The sequence below is a fragment of the Chenopodium album genome, chromosome 10, assembly GCF_948465745.1.
Source record: "Chenopodium album chromosome 10, dcCheAlbu1.1, whole genome shotgun sequence".
Lineage (NCBI taxonomy): Eukaryota > Viridiplantae > Streptophyta > Magnoliopsida > Caryophyllales > Amaranthaceae > Chenopodium > Chenopodium album.
The window spans coordinates 61,437,558-61,458,802 of NC_137843.1; the positions used below are offsets into that span (position 1 = coordinate 61,437,558).

Sequence of the window (21,245 nt, forward strand, 5' to 3'; positions counted from 1 at the left end):
TGTCAATGCATGAACTTGATTGTGATTGCTAACTTGCTATACCGTTAGCAATTTAAAATGTTTGACCATTTTGTGTATGGTGAAAATACTTCCTCCCCCTGTTGGCTAACAATTCCTGTTTGGGTTCCGACTATTACATGATCATGATCTAATGTGATTTTAAGAAGTTCATGAAAGTTTTGAAACTGTCAAATTGTCAAAGTGTCCGAAGTTCCGAACACAATTACATTGTTGTAATACTTTCATAAGGTAAGAAAGTAAGATGTAATACTTTCATAAGGTAAGAAAGTAAGATAATACTCGTATAGTCGTATAGGATTGAGTATCATACAAAACAGCAAATTTCATTGGCGCTCAATTGCATTAACAGCACTCCTAGAGTCTCCTACAGTCCTACCCATACTGTTTTTGTAAAATAACATTTTACGAAACATATAATACAAGAATGATACCTTTTATTCAGAAAGTAATGGTGCAATGCAATCATACACCAACATCAAACAAGCTAAAAGAATTAACTTGGCGATGATACAGCTTCTGCTCAGTCTGAAATAGGATTAACCTATCAACTTAAAACCGAAAAAGCTATAGTAATTTGAAACAAAAAGAACTACTGTATATATTTTGCACCCTAAAAGGGATAAACTATCAGCCTAGAATTACATCAAATACACAATATTACTCAAAAAAGAATGTGCCTACAATTTGTATCACACTTGTTGCAAGATTTCAAGGACTTCATCTCTTGTTGGTAAACCAGGAATGGCTCCTCTCTTCGTAACCGTAACAGCACCACATGCATTTGCAAAATACAAAGCATCCCTTAACCGCTTTTCATCCTGCAAGAAGAGCTAAATCTGAACTTTCCAATACAGATTGCCAACTAATTGCACAAAACTGCATATTTATATTCAATCAAGCTAATCTAACTGAAAAACCAAGGCGGCAGCAGCAGCCAGCACCAAGTAGAAGAGAAAAGGAACAGAGATGTGATCGCGGACAAGCTACCATAGGGCTTGGTTGGGACAGACTAGATAAAAAGGGACTGGTCACCAATTGGCTCATAAGCCAGGTTGGGCTGGTCTCAATCAACCTACAGGCTACCTCCAATGTAAATACTCAGCTAGGTCCGAGACCCAGAGGGAAATAGACAAATGAGAAGAAACCTTAAATCCTTAATCAGCAACTGGACCTTTCAGTGGGTATAAAGTTTAATCTAAACAGGTAGGACTTATAGCATTAAATTTAATGTGTGACAGGTATTTGAATATCAGTGTATAACAGGCAGAGAGCAAGATCATCAAGGAGAATAACATAGGCTGCAAGTGATCATCTCTGCATCTGCTATCAACTAAATGTGTCATAGGCAATCCTGAAGAAAATTAATGTCTTAAAGCAAAAATACCTGTCCGTATTCACATTATTATTTTATTATGTTGTCATTGACAACATTACATCACATTTGCGTATATAGGAAGGTCCATATAGCTTCTTTTATACTGTACAAGTGTATGTTTTGTGTGGTAGTGAGAATAAATAAATCGTTCTAGTTATCCCATCCAGCATCCTGCTCCATGCATATGTCCACTATGAGCAGTTGCATCATCATCATCATTAATTTATTGAGCATCAGAAATATACTGATATACCCGGCACATGATTATACATATATACAGCACAAAATGCATTAAAAATTAAACACAGTACACGAAAGCCCTAATGGGCAAATTGAAGCATGATAAAGTATTTTTCATGTCCTGCAATTAATTACCTTCAATAATTTCAAGTCAGAGGCTAAAATGTTTAGAAATCCTCCCACAAATGCATCACCTGCACCGGTTGTGTCCACAGGTTTAACTTTCACACTACCAACCCTACCCTTAAACGTCTGCAAAATAAGGGCATAGTTAAAATTCTTGTCAGTTTGAAATATTGTTAAGAAGCTAAAGGTTCCATAATCATTTCACCAAGAGTAACGTTAATTACATGCATTTTGCTAGCTTAAAGATGAAGCAGCAATTACCAGAAAAGAAGATATCTCAAGAGAATTATTGGACTAATACTAGATATAGAATGCCCTAATCAACTTGCTTACTTGAGTGTAGTATCTGCAACCTTCTGACCCTTCAGTCACAATCAAGAGCTTAAGATTGGAATGAAAGAGCTTCATAACAACATTATCGTCGTATGGGTCCTCACCACCAGTCAAGAATGTGATTTCGTCTTCACTTACCTGCCGCAAAAATAACATTCTTAAAATCACATGTGCACAGTTAAACATGATTAGCAGATTAGTAATTTTTCAGCTCATATAAAAAACCTCAAGATTTTTCCTCCCAAAATTTATACCTTAATCATATCAGCTTGTTCCCATATGCTCATTATGCCAACCCTAGCAGCTTCCTCTGAAGACCATAATTGCTTTCGCAAATTGGGATCATAAGAAAGGAAACCACCTGCCTTCTTCACAATTTTCATTGCAGCAAGATGAGCTGATCTGCAAGGTTCCTCTATCAAGCTAATTGAACCATAGTGCAAGATCCTTGCCTACATTAAGATTACAGTCACAGTAAGAGTTCAATTCCCAAGCAGCCACAGAAGAAACAAGCAAGTTTCTAGAGGGAAATAAAATGTAAAAAATTCAACCATCAATATAACACACCTTCTCAAGTAGGTCTTTATCGAGCTCAGATTCTTGAAGGAGCATATCAGCACTTGGATTGCGGAAAAAGAGAAACTCACGCTCTCCATCAGCTCTCAAAGTAACAAAAGCCAGTGCTGTCCTTGCCCCGGGATCAAATCTCATTCCTGAATTATTTACTTTATTTTGCTTCAAAATGTCAGCTAACATGAAGCCAAACTCATCCTTTCCCACCTAATCAAAATTTAAAAACAATCAGAAAAGCATAAACATAGAGAGCAGTAGAAATATATTTTGCTTCGTGAGCATAGATTATGTTCAATCAATATACAAGGTGGCAATAATCCTAAAAACACTCAGAAAAGCATAAACATAGAGAGCAGCAGCTCATCAGATATCATTGGAAACCACACACAGCCACACTGGAATCAACCTAATAACAAGTGCAGCGAGCCAAAGAGTAATATATTAGCTGATTATCCTAAATTACTTCTGATTATCCTAAATTACTTCTGATTACCAACATTTCCCTATAAGATACTTAGACAGATAACATGAAGCATTCTTTTAGCGGCTTCTTCGACTGTGATTAAAACATGGACAAATTAAATCTGCTGTTGCTCAAATAAGGCAAAGCTAAGAAAGTTTTTCTGATTAACAGAACTTTAGCCTCTAAATATATATTTCTCCTAGTGCTCTAAAAATGAACATCAAACACAGTTAACAATGTGGATATATCAGCAATGAACTCTTCACTCATTTCGTTTCCTAATAGCATTAAACTAGGTTCCAAAAACAGAAACATTCAGAATTAGGTACACAAAGGACCAAATTGCAGTAATTCTACCTTTCCAACAAAAGCTGAGGAACCTCCTAATCGCGATACTCCAACAGCAACATTAGCAGGAGCACCACCAGCAGCTTTAGCAAATGCAGGTGCCTCAGCAAGCGACACTCCGGCAGCCGTGGGCACAAAATCAATCAGCATTTCCCCAAAGCAAACCACCAGTGGTTTATCATCCTTCATTTTACCATTTGTACCTACCAAAAGAACCCATATACTCCAACTCATAAACGATCATAATAATCATTCATCTATGAGCTATAACATAAATCTTTCCATACAAACATCATATCTGACTCATGTTCTTTAGATTCTTGATTTGTTACTAACTCAAATACCAGAATTTGGTGGAATTTACGCATTTTAACAGCATTTTAGCTGTAATAAACAGAGATTTTCTGATCATTGAACTGAAAAACTAATAACCCAGATCATCATATAACCAAATTCTCTTAAAATCATTACAACTAATTACAGCAAACATAATGATGATCTGATCTAGAATCAAACATCATATTCAAACTTAATAAAACCCATTTTAAAGTTGTCAAAATCATCATTTGTAACAGTCAAAATCACGAGTATATTCAACATGCAAATTAAGATACCAAAAAGATTAGCAAGAAAACCCCACTTCACAGTAGCAAAACTAAACAATAATTAATAACAAAACAATCAAATTAAGCAGAAAAATGCAGGAAAAAAAAAACCAACCAGAAGAAGGATTATGAGCCATGAAAAATTGTTAGCAATAAAACCCTTGTAGTTGAGAAAAATTTGGTGAAGAAAGAGAGAGAAAAAAGAACAAGGTACGCTATTGGTACAGCAAAGAGGAGACAGAGAGAAAGAGAAGGTTGTTGGATCTTTGGAGAGTCGTAAGAAACAAATCTGGGTTGTGTATGAATTTATGATGATTCATGAAATTAGAAATGTAATGTAATACCCCGTTATTGTTGCATTCTTTATTGACCAAACCAAACCCCCTTAATTTTATTTTATTTTAATTTATTTTGATTTTATTTCAGGGGAAAGAGTAATTTGCTGACCAACAAAACAGCGGCGTGCTAGTTTGTGCATGTACCACACTTCTATTTTGCTTTTGTATGATTGATTGTATCATTTGCGATTTTGTAGTATTTGTGGAAAAACGGTTTTCAACTGGAAAATAATTTTATTAAAAACCATTTCAAAAGAAATGTGTTATTGATGATTAAAGAGTAAAATATGACCAATTGTGCAAGAGGACAGAGAGAAAGTATGAGCAGAATATCAGCAGAGGGAATGTTCAGTCATTTCTCATTGATTAGCAGAAGAGCAGTGCAGCGTGCTTATGTACAGCAAAAACAAAGAGGGTAGAATACCCTTACACTGAAAACAAAATAACAGCTACAAGGAACCTTCCTAGCAATTACATGACAGCACAAAAAGACACAAATATCTAGCTAATCATTGCTGTAAAATAACGGCTTTGATACTCTAGAGAAAATGACTGTAATATCCTTTATTACCCCCCTTCAAGCTGTGTGCTGGTAGAAGAGAAAGCACCCAGCTTGCGCAATATTGCTTGATGTTGTTTGATGGATAGACCTTTGGTGAGAATGTCAGCTAACTGATCCTGTGAAGACACATGCTGTGTGATTAGATCCCCTGAGTTCACTATATCTCTCACATAATGACAATCGATTTCAACATGCTTAGTTCTTTCATGCAGTACTGGATTAGCAGCTATAGCCAATGCTGCTTGATTATCACAGTGCAAAAGCACAGGCCCTAGGTACTTGATGCCCATGTCCTTGAGCAAAGACTTTATCCAAGTCACTTCACATGCTGTGAGAGCCATAGCTCTGTACTCAGCTTCAGCAGAAGACCTAGCCACCAGAGATTGTTTCTTTGCTTTCCAAGATATAGGAGATTTTCCCAACAAAACACAGTAACCAGTTGTGGATCTTCTAGTGGTTGGACAGCTGGCCCAATCACTATCACAGTAAGCAGCCAATTCTGCTGCAGAAGAGCTTGCAAGCAACACACCTTGAGAGATAGTGCCAGCTAGATATCTTAACAACCTTTTTACAGCTTGCATATGAGTTGAAGTAGGGGAATGCATAAATTGACTAAGCAACTGAATTGTAAAGGATATATCAGGCCTGGTAATTGTTAAGTAGATCAGTTTCCCTAACAATTGCTGATATCTAGCAGGATCTGGGAGAGGTGTTCCTTTATCAGCAGAGAGTTTTAAATGAGAATCAATGGGAAGCTTCAAAGGTTTCACATTCAACAACCCCTCTTCTCTCAGCAAGTCAGTTGTGTACTTCTTTTGGGATATAAAAATGCCCTGATTAGTATGATCAATTTCAAGGCCTAGAAAATACCTAAGAGACCCCAGATCTTTCATATGAAAATGAGAGGCCAACTTTTTCTTGATTCTAGCAATTTCTTCCTGGTTGTTGCCTATAATCAGCAAGTCATCAACATACACCAACACCACAGTTACAGAATTGCCCTGCATTCTGGTGAACAAGCTGTAATCAGCCTTTGACTGAGTGTATCCAAAAGATACTAAAGAGGTCGACAGCTTTTTGAACCATTGTCTGGGTGCTTGTTTGAGCCCATACAATGATTTTGTCAGCTTGCACACAAGAGTTGTATTCTTGCTTGGATTATTTCCCTGAGAATCACTGTGATTCTGTTGCCTATTCCAGAATATCCTGCAGGCATGGACATATACACATCCTCTTCAAGGTCACCATGCAAGAATGCATTTGTGACATCCATCTGAGCTGTGAACCACCCATTCATAGCTGCAACTGCTAACAAAGCTCTAACAGTTGTCATTTTGCCACTGGGGCAAAAGTTTCACCATAATCTAGCCCATATTGTTGCCTGCAGCCAAGAATCACTACCCTTGCCTTGTGTTTCTCTATCTCACCATTAGATTTATACTTAGTTTTATATATCCATTTGCAACCAATCTCCTTCTTTCCTTTTGGCAGAGTTGTCACTATCCAGGTCCCATTTTTTTCACATTGATCTATTTCATGATTCATTGCATCAACCCAATGCTGTTGGGTAACAGCATCTCTATACAGAACTGGATCACTATTTCCTTCAAGAGTGGACATAAAACAGTAAAACTCAGGTTTTACAATTGTGTCAGCCATATTTGCTATTGGCTGTCTTGACCTTTTTCCCACCTGAACATAGTCTTTCATCCAGATTGGTTCTTTTGTTGGTCTTCCACTCTGTCTTATTTGAGGTTCTTGACTAATTTCTTCAGAATTTCCTGCAGTTTCTACATTTTCAGAATGCTGCTGAGAGATTGTGAATTGTTCTTCCTCAGCATCATTTTCTTCATTCTCACACATTTCAGTTTGTTCATCAACAAACAAGTTTCTGAATTTTTCAGTCTGATTCAGAACACCAGGGACAGGTTTCATATATTTGTCAAGAGAATCCTTTTGAAAAGGAAAGACTGTTTCCTCAAATTTCACATCCCTGGAAACAAATATTTTCTTTGTTTCCAATTCCATCAATCTATATCCTTTTTGTGTTGTAGGATATCCCAAGAACAAACAAGTTACTCCTCTAGGTTTGAACTTGTTAGCTACAATACTTGGATTTGCTGCAAATGCCAAGCAACCAAATACTCTGAGATGTGAATAGTTAGGGCACTTTTTGAACAACATCTCATATGGAGTTTTGTTGTTTAAGACAGAAGAAGGAAGCCTGTTTATAAGATGAACAACTGTCATAGCACAATCACCCCAATATTCCAAGGATAACCCAGCTTGAAACCTCAAAGCCCTAGCAATTTCAAGAATGTGTCTGTGTTTTCTCTCCACTCTAGCATTCTGCTGTGGTCTATCAACACAAGAGGTTTGGTGAATGATCCCCAACTTGTCAAAGAAAGCCTGACAATGTTGATCATGAAACTCAAGAGCATTATCAGATCTCAGAAACTTGATTTTGCAGTTGAAGTGATTTTGGACATAGTTCTGAAAAATCTCAAGCTTAGACAAAGACTCAGATTTTTGTTGCAGCAAATAAATCCATGTGGTTCTAGAGTAATCATCCACAATAGTGAGAAAATATCTATATTTTCCTCTGGTGCACACTCTGTATGGACCCCAGATGTCCATGTGAATTAGTTCAAAGGGAGCAGAAGCATGAGATTCACTCAATTCATATGGCAATTTTGTAAACTTAGCCATGGGACAAGTTACACACACTTGAGTATTGTCCTTGATTGTCTTTTTCACACACTCAATATGCTTGAGCTTTCCCAGGGAAGCATGCCCTAGTCTATGGTGCCATATAGAAAATGGTACCAATTTTGTCTCAGATGTTGCAGACAGACTTGTGTGATGTGAGTGTTTCTCTGATTCAGAATCACTTGACAGCAGATTCATATCACTTTCAACAAGGTAATAGAGACCATTTCTAGCCTGCCCTATTCCTTTAATTTTCTTTGTGACCATATCCCTAATCACATAGTGTGATTTGTGAAATGTCACTTCACATTGAGAATCCTTCAGCAACTTCTGAACTGACAGAAGATTGTGTTTAAAATTTGGCACAATTAGAACATTTTTCAGAAACAAAGAATTGGGAAGCTCAACTGTCCCCAAGTGAGTTACTCTTGCTGTATCACCTGTAGGCAAATTGATCTTAAGACATTCTTTGCACATTCTTGGATCAATAGCCATGTTCAAGTTTGTTGTCATGTGATCAGAGGCTCCTGAGTCTATTATCCACTCATCTGTGGAAGAGACAGCAGCATTGCAAGACACCATACCAGAGAAAGAATTATCCAATTCTTCATCAGTTTCACTGTCTTTAGACCCACTACCTCCTGGCAGAGCCTTAAGAAGCTGCTCAAACTGTTGCTGGGTGAGAGTTACAGTTCCTGAGTTACTGTTTGAGGTTTGAACTGCAGCAGCAATCTTTGGTGTAGCCCTGTTATTCCATTTCTGATCCTGAAATCTGGATCTAGGCTTCACATTTCCACTCTTGTGTTTGTGATGCCATTTTGGATACCCAACAACAGTCCAACACTTGTACTGAGAATGACCTTTTCCACCACAAGCACTACACTCAATCACTCTTTCACCACTATTCATCTGACTGACTCTAGTGTTCTCATAATTAGTGTGCACTATAGCACCACCACGACTGTACATAGCTGACAAAGTGGGTTCTGAGCTAGACAAGTTCAGCACTTCTCTTTGGCTCTCCTCTTGTTGCAGCATAGAGCATGCTGATTCAACAGTTGGTAGAGGTGTCAACATGAGAAGCTGTGTTCTCATAGCACTAAAAACATCATCCAAGCCATTCAAAAACTGAAATAGCCTATTTTCTTCTTGATATTTTGATATTGTGTTCAACAAAGTTCTAATCTCAGCAGAAGTTTCAGTCACAGCAGGCAAGGCATTCATTGAGTCTATTTCTTCCCACAAACTAGTCATACTAGTATAATAGACATTTATAGGATTGTTATTTTGCCTTAAATTATAGAGATCTCTATTCAACTTATACTTCCTAGACCCATTTGACATAGAAAAACGTTTTTCAAGCTGCACCCAAGTTTCTCTAGCACTATTAACATACAAGACAGATTTTTTAATAGTGTCAGATAAGCAAGCATGGATCCAGGTAATTACCATTGAGTTACAGGTATCCCACTGATCTGCTTTCACAGTGTCTTGAGCATAAGTAGATCTCAGAACGGTTCCCAGAACAAAACCAATCTTCTTCTTTGCTGTGAGTGCTATCTCCATGGATCTTCTCCAAGATCTGTAATCTGCTGCTCCAGTGAGTTTATCAACACTTATTGTGTATTACCCATCATTCGGATGCAGATAGAGAGGGCTATTTGTATCAGCTGCCATAACAGATTACAGAAAAGGGAAGAAAAGAAGAGAAGAGAAAGAAGAAGCTGAAAAAATTTACAGCAAAGATACAGAGGATTCAAATGAGAATGCTATTCCAAGTCTGCTGTTCTTAGTCCCGATTTTGCACAACCTGGCTCTGATACCATAAAGAGTAAAATATGACCAATTGTGCAAGAGGACAGAGAGAAAGTATGAGCAGAATATCAGCAGAGGGAATGTTCAGTCATTTCTCATTGATTAGCAGAAGAGCAGTGCCGTGTGCTTATGTACAACAAAAATAAAGAGGGAAGAATACCCTTACACTGAAAACAAAATAACAGCTACAAGGAACCTTCCTAGCAATTACATGACAGCACAAAAAGACACAAATATCTAGCTAATCATTGCTGTAAAATAACGGCTTTGATACTCTAGAGAAAATGACTGTAATATCCTTTATTAATGATTTGATTGATTATTACCCTTGCCATGGCATTAGATTCATTTCATAATCATTATTATTAGAAGTCGGTTGGTTTTATATATGTTAATATTGTATTTATGTCAAGTTTATCTTTATATAATGTCGTATAATCAATACAAGGTCTAAGCTTTTTCTCTAATATTTCTTGACTTTAACAATTATAATAAACTAGTCGTTGGAGCACGCGCGTTGCGCGTGCCCCCCCGACGGCAAGATAAGTACAATTCGTGGATGTGTTCTTTTTTTGTGATATTCGCGGTTGTGTTCGGGTTTTGTAATAGCAAGGATACATGAATTTGTAAGTAGTAATAAGTAGCGAAAAAGTTTCTATGGACATATATCTATGAATAAACAATTATTAAAAGTGAGGTAATCTAGAACGGATTATATATTTTAAAACGCAATACAATTTCTTATTACTTAAATAATTTTCGAATAGCTTTGTATTAAAATGATTGTGATAATAATGAGTAGTAATAAAAAAAAGTGCAATATTAAAGGTTAAGGTTATGTAAAATGGATTAAACGTAAAAGATATGAAAGAATTGTATTGTTGTTAGTGAGACTCTTTAAGAAAAAAAAAATCGAGTGACTATGTGTATAATGTTGTTTTTCTATTGAAAACTGTAGCTAGTACTAAAGTTTATAACTCTCTCTCTCTCTCTCTCTCTCTCTCTCTCTCTCTCCCTCTTTCTCTCTATCACTCTATCTATTTCACTCTCTTTCTCTTCCGACCCTTGTTTCTCTTTCGACCCTTGTCTTTCTCTCTTTCTTTCTCATCCTACCCCTTGTTCTCTCTCTCTTCTCCCGACCCTTTTTCCTCTCCTTTTATTCTCTTTCCCAAAACCTTTCCTCTCCTAGCATGCTCTAGCTCTTCTCTCTTAGTCTGCCCCCTCTCTCTCTCTCTCTTCCAGCCGTTCTCTCCACTCCTACCAAGGTCTCTCCTCTCCTAGGATGCTCTCTCCTCTCTTAGCACTTAATTGCACTTATTGAATGACTCTCTCTCTCTCTCTCTCTCTCTCTCTCTCTCTCTCTCTTCCATATCTCCTCTCTTAGCCTACCCTCTCTCTCTCTTCCCTCCCTCTCTTCCAGCCGTTCTCTCCACTCTTAGCAAGGTCTCTCCTCTCCTAGGATACGCTCTCCTCTTTTAGCACAAATTTGCACTTATTGAGTGACCGTCTCTCCCTCTCTCTCTCTCTTCCGTGCCCCCCTCCCCGACGGCAAGATAAATAAAATTCGTGGTTAAGTTGTGTTTGGTTTTTGTGATATTCGTGGCTATATTCGGGTTTTGTAATAACAAGTAGTAACAAGGAGTTGTGATAAAGTTGTGATGGAGAAATATCTATGGAAAAACAATTTTAATAAGTAAAGTTATCTAGAATTTGGTAGTTAATTAAATATGTATCTCTAAAGTATTAAGTAGAGTATAACTACTCACTCGTTTTCTACAAAGTGTCTTATTAGTTTCGAACAATAGAGTAAATTGGAAATGAGTGGAAAAAGAGGATAATTTGAAAAGGGTGGTACGAAGCAAGTGATAGAGGAACAAGTCCAATCTTTTCATTTCTTTGTTGCCCTATATTGTCATTTTCTCTTTTTCCTTTTCTTTTCCCTTTGCCTTGTCTTAATTATTCTTTTTCTGTGGATTTGAAAGTTATTGGTCGACTTGCTCCTCTCTCACTCATTCCTTCTTTTATTGACCTAAACTCTTTCTCTCACTCTTGTTTCATAATCTTTCTTGTCCTTGTTCCATCCTCTAAAAGGTTGTGAAAATTAATAGGTTGTATTTTCTCCCTCTCCCCTAGCCTTACTCTCCCCCTGGCCTTCTATTGCACCCGAATTCTCTTTATTTCGCTCATTCTCTTAGCCCCCCCTCTCTCTTTATCAGTTTCACTTTATCTCTTACTATTTTTATCGATATATTTGTCTCTCTTCTAATCCCCGTCTATTCCTCTTTCCTGACCCTCCTTCTCTCACTCTCCTTCTCTATCTCTTAAGTTCTTTCTAGCTCTTCGTTCTCTTTTTTTCTCTTCTCTCATCTCCTCTCTCCCTGACCTTTTTTCTCTCATGCTCTCTCTTTCCTCTCTCTTGACCTTCCAACTCTCAAAGCATCTTCCTTTCACACATTCCCCCTCTTTCTCTCTCTACTTCTCTCTCCCTCGCTCGCTCCCTCCCTCTCTCAACGCATTGTTCTTATTCTCATCCCCTTCACTCTCTCTCTCTCCCTTTCCCTTTCCCTCTCTCCCATGCTTCAATTCCACCACCTCTTTTTCTAAAGGTATCTATTAGTATGGTTGTATAAACATAATTAAAAACACTTACTTATATTTTAATCTAGCATAACGTTGAAATTTTCATTATAAAAGGTGTTTTTGATTAGTTGAGTTCCTCATAATTGTCACAAATCCATGTAGGGTTAATCACAACATTGTTTTTATGAAAGGAGTTTGTTGAGATCTAATTGTTGAAATCTTCTTCTAGCTTCTTGCTTACTCTGTATCTGCTTCCTTTCAGCTTTATGATTTCTCTAATTAGGATTCCTACTTCTATTCAGTTTTATGATTTCTCTAATTAATATTTTTCTCATTTTCAGAAAAATTTCCTACTTTCTTAAAGCCAATTTTAAACTTATATTTATGAATTTATCCCCCTTACCTTCCCTCCAACTCTTAATGTATAGAACAATTTATGGTATGAGCCAATTTTTTACACGCAAATTAAAGTTTTTTTTGTTAATTTTATGTCAATTTTGACTAAAACGTAAACTCTTGACGGCGAATATGATTCCCAAAATCTTTACCGAATAACTTATTCCACATTTAACCAAAATGATTTTCGGACACATAAATTGAGAGAGAATTAATAATCGAGAAATACATAGAACACACCATCATATTAGATCATCCAAAGCTTTAAATACCCCTAATTATTTCTCATAAGTTTTAAAAAAATTCATCCATTTTTGTTAAAGAAAAAAGCAATAATTTTAAGAACCCTCATGGTTATTATTTATTTAAAATAGAGATGTATTCCATGGTTAGATTACTCAACATTTAACAACCCCCAAGTAGTTAGCAAAACATTTAAATTTAGAAACTGTGACACTAATTTAAGATCAACAAAAATTTTTGAGGTACAATTATGAGTTCTTTAATGACTCAATATTCTTGATAATCTGGCAAGGGAGCTTAAATATTAGAACACATCTTACAAATCTGATCTAGAGTAGCACTATCTATTGCTTGTATCTTGGATGTTTTCCATCTCTCGACATCTCTGCAGCAATGTTTCCTGACCTGTAAAAATGTAGCATACCATACACTTCATCAAAAATTGCATTCCGGTAATCAAAAAAATAAAACAAACATGCCATACATTTTCAGTCATTACTCAATAATCGCTAATCAGGACACCATCTATCAATAAGCTGTATTTTAGTATTACCTCTATTCTGCTGCCCGACAATCAATAAAAGAATAAGTTGTAATAATTGTCACTAAGGCAACTATTTCTATCCTTATTAGTTACCTAATTGGTTTGGCAAATAGACAATTTCTAGAAGAAATGGCAATGTATGTCATAACAAAGCTTGAGCATATTTAAAACCTAACAATTGTTAGATTGAAAGTTAAAATTCTAATGAAGCTGCTGAGTACAAACATAGTTTTTTGTGAGACAAATCAATCATATGAAATAAAACCAGTACAAGTGAACAAACTATGCAGTATTTGATAGCCTAATACTGGTTTTCCATATCAAGTGCACAATTACCCTCTCAAGGTGGCCTGTACAAGAGTATCTAAATGCAAGTTGTGACTCTTAATAGCATATGACTAAATATTCAGAAAATAACAAGAACTTGTAGACAATTAACACTTGCTTTGGACCAATAATATTATGCATCGTAGTTAAAAAGCTAATACTTGGGACATAGAAAAGTCTACACACATAGACATCCCTCCCAAATACATACAAACCAACATAAAAATGATGTAAAAAAATACTTTAATACATGTACCCAAGCAGAAACACCCTACCCAAAAAAAAGGGGGAAAAGGAAAAGCATACAATAATTCAGAAAGCCCCAACTTTGGCAAGGTATGAGCGAGAAGAAGACAAAGGATGCATGAGAACATTTGTCCAATGTGATCAGCACCAGAAATACCCCACAACCCAACAATTTAATAGTCAATTCAGGATAAGCAAATCGCTCAGTTGCTCTTCAATTTGCCCCAAAAGGTGGATAATCATCTCGAAATCTCCCATTTCTCAAAACCACGCTACCCAAAATAGCTCATATCTTAATCAAGCATTTAACATATGACACAAACATCATAAAAGTCACAAAATCAGAACACCAAATCATGCAAATCAAAGATAAAAACACTCTAAATATGTCCCAAAAAAACAACCAACAGAACTATAATCAAGGGAGACTAACACTAACACTTTCCTCGGTATCCGATCCTCACCACCAGTAAAACTCTGAGTAGAAAAACGACCACCATCAAACTCACTTCCTAAACCGTTGGTATTAAAAAAAACAGTCAACACTCATAAAAAACTATAAAAGGTTAAATCCAATAGAAAAGATGAAAATTTAACCAATTATAACAGGAAAGAGAAAGGAGACAGATATGGTATCCACAACACACTAATATCAAACTCCAGGAATAGGTTTATAATTTGAGAGCAGAAGATAATTTGTAATATAAGCAAAACCTTGAATAGAACCTAACCAATGACAATATATTCAACATCAAATATCACAAAACTATAAAGATAATTCTGGGGGAAGCTTGAATTTGGTTTGAGGGTTGTATAAAGTCGAGAAAAAATAAGAATACACCCTAATTTTGTTCAAAATTCCAAACAAACTTGATAATTATTTTCAAATCCAAGTACAATAAGAACCTAATTAGATTTACAGTGAAATGCTAGATGGAGAAATGATTATCGATTATTAAAAAACAAACATCTAAATTAAAGAATTTGAGCAAAACCCCAGGGAAAATAAAAAATTAAAGCCTAAATTTCCAGAAATGAGCAATTACATCTTTCTATTCAACCACATCAAATTGAAGGAGAGAAAATACCTTACAATATTATATGTATATGTATTTAAGCTTCATCAAGCAGAGTGTCCCCCAAACCTTTTATATGTATATGCATAACCTTTTATTAGCCACAATATAAATTAGAAAACTCTAACTATTCACAAGAATGGCTTTACACGTACATATTTCAACAACCTGTCCTCTACACCCATCAAATTTATACCGTATGCAGGTCATAACTATTAGCAATACATGCAACTAAATACAACAAGAAATACTAATATGTGATTTCATCTCAAAACTGCATGGTTCAAGAATTGCATAAGAGATATAATGATTTAAACTGAACTAAAGTTTAGGGTAGCTTGCTCGACTCAAATCAAGTCACATTCATTTTTAGTTCAGTAACTTCAAACTCAAAAGATTTTCCACCGATGATATTCATATATCTGACCTATAATCAATTCAAACATACAACTCAGAAATATTACACATGTGATAATCATAATCATATATCTGACCTTTAATATATACTTCGTATCATTACTCACAAATCACTTTTTAATTTTCATTTGATAAAGACATTTGAACCTGCACAATGCATGCTAGAATTTCACATTAAAAAGTCTTTATCAAATGAAAAAAAGAGCTTATCTGAATTCCGACCGTGTTTTTTAAAGTGTTACACTTTTTTTTTGGCAAAAAGTTACATTAAAATATTATATCTCTCTCCTCTCATGGTTCCCACCCAAACCCACTACTACTTTTTTTATTATATCTTTCCTCTCACATTCATTACTTTTCAATAAACTATTAACCCCAGTATATTTCTTTTACAATTTTTTAATACTCCAACTTCACCACTTATCTCTTATTTTATTTAAATCAATTAAATTGCCTAAAGATATGTGCCGGTCAAAGTGTAACACTTAAAAAAACACGGAGGGAGTATCAAACTATTCTGTATATCAATTCCAAGCTACAACTTCTTCAATAGAAAACTACGAGTATTAGTAGGTCCCACATGCCAATTATCAAAACAAAAAACATTAAATAAATGCAATCCCAATTAAACTACTTGCATTATTATCATCATTAAACGTGAAACTAAGTAGCTTTGTAGAGCCACATAGTTTCGTAGAGCAACAATTGATATTGCTCTACATTGTTGAAGCTTGTAGTTCCATCTATGTAGTATGTCCTAGAATTTGCAAGCTAGGACCTAAAGTGCTCCATTATGGATGCTTTAGCTACCCAAGTTTTGATCTTGGGTAGGGTAAGTAAAATCAATGGATCCAAATTTAATTGTTTTCCTGGAAATTTTATATCCATAATTATTTAAGTCTAATTAAATTAGATCCATCCTAGTGCCAATGTAGGAATGTAAATGAGTCAGATTAAGCCATGAATACCCTATTCATTTTTTTTAATAGAGAACACTGAACACCCTATTCAATTATTCATATTTATGTTAATTAAAAAATAAATAATAAAAAATTTTAAAAAAAAATTTAAAAAAAAATAAAACCATTAAGTTTGTCTTTTAGGAGGTTTTCTTAAAAATGCTATTCAAACTGCATTTTAGTGTGGTGAAATGAGCATAGATAAATTTATCAAGAAGAAAGGAAATAAAATTGATTAATGGAGTGAAATGAGTATAGATACACAGACAGAAGGCGAATTAATTTTTCAATGAAATGAAGAAAATCAAAGGCCTAATAAGCTTAAAATGGGACCTAAAAAGTAAAAACAAAGGCAGCTTCCAACATTCTTCTGTATGATTCAATGATTCATGCATGTCTTATGGAATCATTGAATGAGCCAACTATGTAGTAAATACCAGTATAATCATCCAGTAATTCAATATCGAGGGAAGAGCTATAGTCAACTATCCTAATTAGACGAACACATGATTCTTTCCTTAAAAATGAGCCAGCTTAACAAACCCTACTTAACAAAGCCTGTTCACGAGTTAAGAAACTTTGAGGTAATCCTTGATAATTTTATGAGCTTGAGCGTGAAAGTAGTACGCTCTTTATCTGAGATTGATATTTGGCCTAAACATCACCTTGAATTATGTTTGACACTTTCTTCCACTCGTGTAACAGCATCCATAAGGACATCGATTCCCCAGTCCTTCACATCTTCCTGCACAAGCAAAAAATCCAAAGATTAAAATTTTGCCATTTTTACAAGAATATAACAAGTGGTTCTTTCCCTCATACATACCAGTTTATCAGATCACATAAGTACACCTATCTACGATTATTGCACATAAAGATTGACAGAAGCAACGTTATAAGCACGTTGTTGTATGTATAAATGACAGAGGTTACACAACATAATTTACATTTAGTATAACTGTATAAGAGATTTATTCAAATTTACATGAAAACTTGGGTAAATTTCAAAATCAATCTATATTTGCTGATTCTTATTTCTACAAAGTTGAACACAACAGAGCCTTAGAAGATACAACTTAGGCACTGAACTCTCACTATAATGTTCAAATTCAAGTATTCAATGTTGTTAAAAGGATAAATATCCGGAAAGGCAATTTGTCTTTTTCACCTCATATTGGTTAACAGCTAACAACCAGAAGAAAATTCAACTATAAATTTCCATACCACTTGGACACAAATCACTGCTAACTATCTGCATCAATATCAATCAGCATCATGGCAACATGAAACATACTGTCAAGACCACCTATCTACGATCTCTCTGTTGAATATTGACATGTCTTATGTAACTGCCGCATCTTCTCCAATCTCCACAACCCAATTCCCCACATCTCCAATTTGTAGTACTATCCAGCACTCCAGATTTTTGCCATTGATAGCATTAACACACACACACACACACACCACTTCTGTTTAAAATGACAAAATCTACACTCATCCATAAAATCTTCCCATCATAGAGTACTACTCCCTTTTTCCCTATTTGTTAGCAATTAGCAAAAGCCAGCAACAGCAAAGTAACCCGAGAACAAAGAAGCATAGCATGAGCACATCAACCAATACAACTAATTCATAGTTCTCTAAAATAGATCATTTTGAAACGACAATGAAACTGCCAAATAACACAAAAAAATGTTCCCTTCATTACTCGGAATAAGATTGACCCAAACGAACTAACCCCAAAACCTACAAGACATGGTGAAGGGAATTCAACATATTTCTCAAAGGGGAAAAAATAAACACCCATAACCTCAACTTTAAATTACACCTGCAATACCCATCTACCAATGAAACCTACAAAATGATTATGTCCAAAGAATTCAGTTCCACACACTGGAGATCACTTAAACACAACAGATCACATGCATAAAAAAATAGAGGTTGTGTTTAAGTGATGAAAAAAATAGTGATCAAGCATAGATTTTTTTGGATGCTCCAACATGAGCTGCATAACTAAGAATTTCAGCATTTACAAAGAATAGAGGTCAGTACAGCGACTAACCCTCATTTAGTTTCGTTTCCGCAACTTGAAGCCCTGAAACTGATGATAAAACTGCAAAAGAAAGAAAAGAAGATACTTACTTTATAGTACTCCAAATTCGCATTAATATTTAACATATACTCTTTTTTTCATAACTTCGGAGCTTGGACTAAGTACATAAGTAAAAGACTACAAATAAAACTACGAAGTCTTTAACATACATAAACGTGCAGTATCGATAACATGCTACACTATTATGAAATCGGGTTGGGAAGATAAAGGTTATGCAACTAACAGAGAGACTGCTTTCAAGACTCCATGACCTCATAACAGATTAGGAAAATTGTATGATTGTGCAAAGGAGATAAAGTAATTATATATGCTTATTCTTTTCAAATATAAATTGAAAAACAACATTGCAATCGAGCACACACAAAGCTTGCTCAATTTTTAATATGTTATGCAATATATTACCTATACAAATGAACAAGATCCAAATTGCATGTGTAAAATAGGTGCTGAATGGAAACTAAATACTATGTATTTATGATATCTTAACTTGTGGTATAAATTGTATTAGGGACTCCAACCACACAAATTTATCAAAACATGATCATATTATCAAACCAGATCAAACAGGCTACTGAAATTCATACCTTTGCAAAGACATCACAGAAGTCTGACCTTTTGTTCCTCTTTCTCCCTTCTAGCAGCGCTCTACATCCTCAATAGCTGCTACCGGAATGTCACCTATAACCCCCATTTTGATTAATACCTAGTTCATTAAATTCAATATTAATCACTGTTAAAATTTTTTAAAATCAATCTCCAATCAAAAAATTCGAAATTAAGTATCCCTTAATAAATCAATCTTTCACCTTACAGTTCAAACCTCATATCAAAATTGGTAGCCTTAATAAATCAACTTCAAAGTAGATTACAACAAAAATCAAAGCTTAACAAATACCCAACTAAAAATTGCAATCACAATATCAGATCCCAAAAAATCACACTACTATATTTAAAATCAATCTTTCCATAAAGTTAACGAAACTAAATCTAAATCACCAAACCATCCCTTATAGTTGCATTCTTCAAAATGATGGTGATGCCTGACCTGATATAGAAGCCTTCGTTTGGTCTATCTGCTTCTTCAACACCCTGCCATAAATCAATGAAAGAGTAATATATAACATAAGTTTATATAATATCTTCGATACACTAAAATCTAATGTGAAACGGTAGAAAGTACTAATTGGACTTACATCTTTGTTTGCAATCACCACATCTTTTCCAATCTTTGCATTCTTGTCAATTATGAACGTAGACGATTAGTAGATTAGTCAAAAGAGAGAACCCTCAATTACATATCTTTAATAAGTACTGACACTGAAACTCCTTAAAGCTTCCTCTTCTTCATGTACTCACTCTATACAATATTATGACATACTTTGTATATCCTTAACAATAAGAGGTTGAGAGTTGAGACAGACCGGACAGCGTAAACTATTTCCAACAGAGTGAGTGCAATTGAATCCACTCAATTAGTAGTATTATGTTGTAGACTTGTGGTTGCATATACAAGACTTGAAATTTAGAGGCATTTACACAAAGTGATGTAGATATAATTCAAAATGAGGCCTTAATAACCACATCCATTTAATAACTATATTTGACGCGGTGAGCACAACACATATACAACAAGATAAAGTTGGAAGAGAAAGGGTGACAGGAGAAAAAAATAAAATTGAGAGTTACCTAATTTTGGTGTTCTGCCCAACACCAATAGGAACTTTTCCTTCAGCAAGTAAAGAAGCGATTTCTGATTCAGTTTGGTAGTATTCTGCACCCATCATCATGGTGCTCTAGAAACAAAAACAGGAACTTATTGAATAATTGATATTGTAAACATAGTGACTTGTTCTCTACTTAAGCAACCTTATTCAAGTTTTATAGAAGAAAATATTATCAACTCTCAGTCATTTGACCAATATACAAGTATCAAATCTCAGTCACTCGACCAATATACAAGTATCAAATCTCAGTCATTCAACCAATTATACAAAATGCACTTGTTTTAATTAGCGATTATTAGCTCGAATCTCAGTTATTCTTCCATATCTCAGTATATAGAGCAGCAAAATCAGAGAATACATTCAAAATAACAAATACAAATCGAATTAAATCTTTTATTTCGACAGATCTCCGCAAAATTGAAAATCTAAACCCTAAAAACCAGGAAAAAAAACAAAAAAATTAAAGAAAACACACAAACCTGAGCAGCTTTGTAAGCATTCAAAGTATCTTCAGCAGCAGTTTTCCTTTCATCGGCAGATTAAAATTAAGCCAGTTCTCTCCTCTTTTTTCCTTTCTCAAGTCAAAATCAAAAGGGCGAAATCAGCACTTCGTCATCAAGATATAGTTCGATTTTTTAATCGAAATGTAGGAAATTAATTAAGAAGAATTACCTTCGGTTTCTCAATCGAAATTCAGATTATTAATCAAGAAGAATTACCAAAAAAAAACATAGCACAAAAAAGGATTAGTGGACTTCTATAAAATTATAGCTATACCCTAGATTGTCAAATTGATATTAGATGCTTATAAAAAGGATAAAGATCTTACCCTAAAGAAGAACCGAAGCCCCATAATCATCATCGAATGGATGGTTGGCGATTGCTGAAGGAGTCGAAGGTTTCTCTCTCTAGGTTTCTGGCAGAGAGCGAATGAAAGTCGGTGAATGAGTTGAGGAAATGAGAAAGAGCAGCCAAGCTTCAACCCACCTTAGCTGGCAGTCAAAGGAAGGCCTGAAGAAACAATTGTATTCTCCAATACAGATGGCAAGCAAATGCACAAAGCTAAGCAAGGGCAATTTCGAAAATTCATTAAATGTAGGGGTGTCTTTGTA

At 35.2% G+C, this 21,245-nt stretch overlaps 1 protein-coding gene across 1 annotated transcript; it reads right to left on the minus strand.

Annotated features, from left to right (window-relative positions):
- Window positions 1-435: 435 nt before the first annotated feature.
- Window positions 436-4,460, minus strand: LOC145562827 (putative fructokinase-7). Its single transcript, XM_081623234.1, has 7 exons — window positions 4,200-4,460; window positions 3,489-3,682; window positions 2,663-2,875; window positions 2,350-2,547; window positions 2,096-2,233; window positions 1,772-1,888; window positions 436-839 (listed from the first exon to the last, which is right to left on the minus strand). Exons 1-7 carry the CDS (start codon window positions 4,219-4,221, stop codon window positions 711-713), a joined length of 1,011 nt encoding a protein of 336 aa, XP_081479360.1. The 5' UTR covers window positions 4,222-4,460; the 3' UTR covers window positions 436-710.
- Window positions 4,461-21,245: the final 16,785 nt, after the last annotated feature.

What these genes read in the sequence shown, in the direction of transcription:
- LOC145562827 (XM_081623234.1), bottom strand. Translation starts at nt 4,221, where the DNA reads ATGGCTCATAATCCTTCTTCTG. An exon ending in GTTGCAGATACTACACTCAA is followed by an intron (nt 1,889 to 2,095) that starts GTAAGCAAGTTG and finishes CTTATTTTGCAG; the next exon opens with ACGTTTAAGGGTAGGGTTGG. An exon ending in CTGACTTGAAATTATTGAAG is followed by an intron (nt 840 to 1,771) that starts GTAATTAATTGC and finishes CTCTTCTTGCAG; the next exon opens with GATGAAAAGCGGTTAAGGGA.